The sequence below is a fragment of the Hakea prostrata genome, chromosome 9 (genome assembly GCF_041222555.1).
Source record: "Hakea prostrata isolate BN-2017 chromosome 9, UWA_Hpros_2, whole genome shotgun sequence".
Lineage (NCBI taxonomy): Eukaryota > Viridiplantae > Streptophyta > Magnoliopsida > Proteales > Proteaceae > Hakea > Hakea prostrata.
Genome location: NC_142608.1, coordinates 8067509 through 8074276, shown reverse-complemented (window position 1 = coordinate 8074276; position 6768 = coordinate 8067509). Strand labels below are relative to the sequence as shown.

General features: G+C 34.8%; 1 protein-coding gene across 4 annotated transcripts; it reads right to left on the bottom strand.

Moving 5' to 3' along the window:
• Window positions 1–379: 379 nt before the first annotated feature.
• Window positions 380–5092, bottom strand: LOC149004458 (equilibrative nucleotide transporter 3-like). Of its 4 annotated transcripts, XM_089168281.1 has the most exons (11): window positions 4909–5092; window positions 4544–4750; window positions 3496–3558; window positions 3310–3414; window positions 2890–3045; window positions 2632–2775; window positions 2410–2515; window positions 1710–1882; window positions 1476–1636; window positions 961–1219; window positions 381–836 (listed from the first exon to the last, which is right to left on the bottom strand). In XM_089168281.1, the coding sequence occupies exons 3-11, from the start codon at window positions 3535–3537 to the stop codon at window positions 729–731; spliced, it is 1254 nt and encodes a 417-aa protein (XP_089024407.1). In that variant the 5' UTR covers window positions 3538–3558; window positions 4544–4750; window positions 4909–5092; the 3' UTR covers window positions 381–728. The 4 variants fall into 4 exon arrangements, with proteins under 4 accessions (XP_089024408.1, XP_089024409.1, XP_089024410.1 ...); XM_089168282.1 differs by lacking the exon at window positions 4909–5092 and having other exon boundaries at window positions 380–836; window positions 3496–3625; window positions 4544–4813; XM_089168283.1 differs by lacking the exon at window positions 4909–5092 and having other exon boundaries at window positions 380–836; window positions 3496–3577; window positions 4544–4813.
• Between the last annotated feature and the right edge of the window lie 1676 nt (window positions 5093–6768).

The window sequence follows — 6768 nt, the reverse complement described above, 5'->3', positions numbered from 1 at the left end:
TTCTTAGAACCCTAGCTTGCCTGAGATTCTGGAAACTAGAGGCTTCCGATGGCGGAGACGAGCAGGCTTAGTAGCAACAGCAACGACCTAAAGGAGCTATAAATCGGAGAAGAAGCCCACCAGAGGAAGCGAAACCCTTGACCTAGCTTTGTGAATTATCTTATTGAGAGTTACATCAATGTTATCAACAACTTTGCTTCCCAATTTATCCTAAGAGCTTGGCTTCTCTAGATTACATAGATAAGATTGACTTTTTTGGAAAGAAGTATGTATCATTTTGAAGAGCAAGAGTTCCTGGATTCTTCCCAAATATGTGTTTTACTCTCAAATGAAAATTGTTTCTCTAATGTACTGGATTGCTTGATCTCGTTGTTTGGGTTTGATATGATTACTGAGACTGAGAACTATCATTCTTTCTTTAGTTGAGTAGTCCTACACTCCTACCTCAACCATGTGAATAGTAGATCTCATTACAAGATAACATTGGCATTCAATCAACCATAACCAATTACAATGAAAATGTCATTTTCTTCACGTTATTCATGTACAGGAACCGTGTCTGCAACATCTAGTTCGATCAACTATGTTCCTAAGGAGTTGCAGCAAACAATGACATCTTCCGAGGTTCCAATTTCATTGTGATATGAAAATGAACCACCCCTGTTTTTGGACAACTTTCTTCTTTAAGAGAAGCTACTCCAATTTGAAGTTTTGAAATGCCTATCATCTCACCAACTTTTGCCAATGAGCCACAACCAATCAAGTACTACCCCTGAAAATATGCCTCCTAGAAGAAATAGCACAAGCAAATTCCCCAATGCATTTTGCTCCGGTCCCTACAAAACCAAAATCTCATAAGTTTCTATCCATTGAAGCTCCCTTTTCTTCCCCTCCTTTCTTAGCAGACAAATTGTTTTTCAATGCCAAATTCGTTCAGGTTAAATATGTAGAGTTACTAACCTTGTAACCTTTGGGTGCTGCAGTCATTACACAAACAGTAAGGTAACCATTGGACAAACCCAACAGGGATGTCAACATAAGCATCCAGCCTTGACCTGCATATTTGGTTGTAAAGTAGAATGCTGGAATGAATAAGAATCGAGTAAGAATTGCAATCATCAAGCCCTTTCGTGACTCCAACATCAGCCCTTTTATGAGGGGGACATATCTTCCAATCAGATCCCACACATTATACATCGCAATCAGAACAACGACATACCTGAAGAAGACCAAAGTAATCACTGGGTTGCTTGGACAATGAAGAAAAAAAGCCATACATAATAAAGGAGAAGTTGTTTCTCTTTGATTAACCAGGTACATGTCAAAATTTTGAAGTGACTTTTTATTATCAGTGGTTGAGAGTTTTTATTTTATGCTTCAACATTTTACAAGTAAAATTAAGAGGGACTAATGCTGATCTAGTTCCATAGTTTAACAATGCTAGAGTTGGGAGTCAAGCATGTATAAGCAGTTACCATGAACCCAAGCCGTGGGAGCCACTATCTTCAGACAAGAATCCGGGAAAAATTGAGAGTGTCAATACATATATCAGATAGAGGTCAGCGCCATAATCAATGTTCCGAACAAGTAACTGTTTAGTCGTCAGACGGTCGAGTAATCTGGGATCTTCTTCATCCTGTTATAATTCCAAAATCATATTAGCCTCATGAAATTATTGTATCCAATACACATAAATGAAGGAGATATACTTTGCTTTGTATCGTTTGAATGCCAGCAGCAGCAAGGTCAGCTGTAACAGTTTTTGATCCCTCAGCAGCTGCTTTTGAACGATAATACTTCACAATTGACAGTTTGGGAAAGACATACGCATAAACAAGAACGCATAGTAGCTCGGCAAATGATGTGACAGCAAAGAAAATAACTGCAGGGAATGGTAACATAGTAACATTCATTAATCATCTTCCAATTATTTCAGACAAAGGAGAAGGGATTTACTTCAGATGTGACAGAGAATGAAACCAGACTATTATATTAGGTAAACCTAATCACTAGTCACTGATAATCAGTAAACATTCACTGTTTATCATTCCTGATCAAAGATACATATAGCTTCAGCATTAAATGAAGCCTTGCAGAAGAAGTATAAATAATGCTATGAAACAATGTAATATCAGACACTAAATTGTTCAATGGTACTTAATACAGGGTAGATGATGCAACTCAGCTTAAGCAATACATAACAAAAACGCAGACAGCAGTCTCACTATGAAAATGTCAGGAACTTGTGTCACTTGTTTCAGCATACTGTGACTGTTATGTTCTTTGTTTCTACTCCATGTCTGTGCTCCATAGATCAATTTTACTTGAAATTACTTGCTAACATTAATATATAAGTTTTTATTCCAAACAAAGTATTTCATCTCTAAGAGTTAGACATAAGGTACATACTAGCTCCTTTACGAAGACCGTCATTAGAATCCACAAAGGCAGCTTTTGTAATTAGCCTCAAAGCAGAAGTTAGAGCCCCTGAAGCAGCCACACCTGCAAAGAAAGACTGCATAATTCAAAAAGATAGAAGATTAAAATTCTACCAGCATGATTCAGTATATTCCAAAAAAGTTTAAATAGGGGAAAAAAGTAGTACAAAAGTTAGAAATAGCAGCCACCTACTTGCATCATCTCAGGAGGCATTAAAGCGAGATCTCCAACCATTCCACCCTGAACAAAAGCATCAGCAACTCCAAAACAAGCACTAATTGCACATATACCAACATAAGGTCCAACTCCACCCTTCCCAGATGTAGCTAGATTCACCTAACAAATTCAGAAAGAGGATGAATCAGGGGAACTGGAAGGACGAAACAGAGAGATATTTTACAATTCAACAATATGTTTAGGGATGAAATAAAACCCAAAGGTAGTACTTACAACAAGAACCATAAAAGAACTAATGGAGAAAAGGATAAATCCAAATAAGTTGCGTTTTCTTGTATTGATCTTTGCTTCGTGGTATGCAAGTATTGCAATTGTTACAAATGCAAAAGGTTGGTACACCAGTGTGAGTACCCTTGAAGGATGATATGTCTGAGCATCGAAAGAAAGCAGAAGGCCAAAAGTCTGTTAGATAAACCACAACTGACAAACATACAATGACAGGATTTTAGTATGTGTCGATTAAACTAAATCAAGCAAAATTTTCTCTTCCTTTCCTTGTACTTGAACATCAATTGAAAGATCAGCTCAAGAAATTATCCATTATATGTCATGTGATGAAATAGAATGATAAAGAGATGACTATAAGGTCAGGTATATTATGAAAAGATTACAGTTAGGGGGATAAGTATGTACCGGAAACAGCACCAAGTAATAATCTCCTATTGTCAACATACTATTCCATGAGAGAAGACTCCCATTTCCAAGAACAAAACACAGTATGATTGCAGCATTTGTCCCCTGAAATCATCAGAGTAAATTAGTACTAAACATGAGTGAACAACAACAAGATAATGACTTTTAAAACATAAACTCATATACCTTAAGCTTGTCTGGAGCATCATTTTCACCAGTTATAGACATAGTTGTTGTCCTTTATAGCTCCTATGAAAAAGGGTCAAATCTAACTACATTAGCCCACTTAACACTATAAGCAACTCCTGTAAAGAAGCTAACCTACCAAAGAAAAAAGATGAGAATATGCTTACAAAACAGAGTAAACAGTATACAGGAATAATCTTTACTGTCATGGTGGTGAGGCTTCTAGGTAAACTACACACTAAAATGGAATGTCCAAACGAGGCCCTAATTCATAAAATTAAGAGTTCAAGTAAAGAACCCCATTATCCACAAGTAAAGCCATGGAACCACGACAATACACCACCTTTGATCACTAATACTATACTAATACTGCCTAAGAAAAAAAAAAATTCCAAGAGAGAATATTTGATAAAATGAAACCTGGAGAAAGAATTTTCAAGCAAATTCTTTACAGAAACAACTGAATTATGCAGGGGTTTTTTTTTCTTTAAGGGGGAGGGGTGAAGAGAGAAGAAATAATTTAAATATACACAATCAACCACAAGGAATCCAATCATTAAAGAAGGGAGAGAGTTGCTTCAATCAATATAATACAGAAAAAAGAATAAACTCACAGCATGTTCAAAACACAAAACCTCAATACTCTGTCAAGAATCTATGAAATACAAGCAAAAGCAATATATGGAAAAACTATACAGATAGAAAAGCAAGGTTCTCCGTCAACTATGGTCTTTTGTCAGGGAACCCAATTCATAAAATAAGAGCTCTTAGAGTTTCAGTAAATAAACCCATTACCCACGAACAACGGCATGGTTAATCTAAACTAGGAACCTCCTGTACTTATACTGCAAAAGGGAACTTTTTCTAAGGCCACTTGATAAAATCAAAACTACAGAAACAACTCAAAACCAAATTCCTTTCAGGAAATTTCAGATCAACGCATTATATCAAAAGCTATAATCATACTCTTACGTTATCAACAGAGATAAAAGGTAGTGTTGACAACACCTTATCCTGAGAAAAAAATGAAGAAAAAAGATGAACTTACGATAATTTGGGCTTTCTGGAATCTGAATCTGAATCACAAAAGACTCCAAGCCTGAATTTGAATGAATTAACCTCGTTGAATTTATAGTCTTGCTCTCCCTTCTCCCATTGATGTTTTCTCACTTTCAGGAATTCCAGTTCCACACGGGCTTTTAATAAACAAGTCCGAAAATAAAGCAAAAAAAGATTCCCATACGATAGCTGGAATCTGAACTAGAACAGAAGAAGGTTAACACAAAAAGAGAAAGTTGAAAATGAATAAGACCCATTACAGAAACCTTTGATCGTTGACTATTCATAAAATGATTAAAACAAAATAAGTAAAAAACAAAACCCAAAACTCGTCAAGATTTTAGAGCTTCTCACCTGTTCGATTGGCATCTCTTTCCTGCCACATTGCTGTAATCCACTGGAATTTGTAATTCTAAGGAAAAAAAAATCCTTTATTAGCTTAAAAAAAAAAACCCTAAACATTCTATTTTTAGGATGATTCATTCTGAGATAAACTTGTAAAGATCCTGAACTCTTGATTCACAAAACAAACACCAACAACTGAAACAAGTAGCATGTTCAAACATTCAACATTTGAGTTCGGTTTAAGTCAGTTGACTCGTTGGTATCAACTAGGAATAAAACCCAACTCTGATCGAACCAAATCGGTGGATTCAGGCGGTGACAAATCAAAAAGGAACAATTTTTTCAGCCCCACCGAATCGGCATTAGATATTGTTGTTTTTAAATTATTTTAATAAATAATTAAAAGCTGCTAAAGAGGCATTAATTAGGTGTGAATGTAATTACGTATATGAAGGTATGAGGAGTTCAAGGAACAAGAACTAAGGTCAACTTAATACCTCACCCACTTGCGCGTTTCAAAATAAATCACGTGGGATTATATAATTAATCTCATAGATTAAGGAGAATAAGAAATATAGGTTAGTTTACCAACATGTAATTAATTATGATTGTTATTGGAGTATTTTTATATTGACCTAATTATTTTAAAGATTAAAATAATTATTTCTATCAAAAGAAGAATGTTTTTTATTACGAGACTATGAATTTGAATTTCTTTAGGCTTAGGAGTAAAGCCTCGTATTATATTTAAATTATGTATAAAAGTTACTTAGAGGTTACAAATATGATAAACTTATCTAAATAAACCTCACATCCAAACATACAAAAAATTATTAGTATGATTTGCTTCGTCCGACACAATTGAAGAAAACAATAAAATCTTTTTCTAATTATCAAATCTCCCTTGACCATATTATAGGAATTTGGCCGACACAGCATGTCAAGCTTTTCTTTCTTTCTTGGTTTTCCACTCAGGCTATTTGAACGCACACTACCTTAAAAGAAATGAACAGCAAAATAAGGACATACATAATGAATAGTGTGTGAGGAAGTCTATAAACGTAAAGCATGGAAAGACTGGTGGAACAAAACTTTGAATTTATAACTTTTCAAACTTGTTTTTAGATATGAGACTATCACCTTTGTGCGTTCATATATTCAAAAAGGAAAAGGAGGTGAGATTGTGGAAAATTCTAATGTCTCAATAAATATTTGAAAATTTTTCATGGCATCTAATTAAGTTTGGTCAAAATTCTTGACTCTCTATTTATTTAAAGTGGAAAATATTACAATTGTCTATAATAGTTTTTGTTAAAAATTACAAGTAATTGACATTTATTTTTCTGGTAATTTGAAATTAAAATGACTATTTTGCCCATGAGATGAAGGAACATTTGAAATTTTATTTTATTTTACCAAACTTCACTTAACTTTTTAAAATTTACAGAAAAAAATTCTTTGGCTGAAAAAATACCCATCACCGTCCCTATCGGCGAAAAATCGACTAATGACAATATATTACCGATTTCGTGGCATTTCTCATGTCGTTTCCATATTTTGTGTCGAGTTCTATTGACATGGCAATGTATCACCGACTTTTCATACCATAATTCAAACTAGAATTCATAATAGGTTGAACGCTAGAAGCTCTTTTGCTCTTCACTGAAGAATTTCGACTAGCATGTCTAGAACTCTCAACATCATCAAACACTTGGGAACCCAACAATGGCGAGGGTTTCTCCGTCTCTCACACTCATGTAATAACTGCCGGCCGTCTACTTAGGGCTTTGATATTGAAAGGGTAGTCTATTATTTTCGGGAAAACATCCTCTGCTATATATGCACATATATATACCAAATGATTTGCTG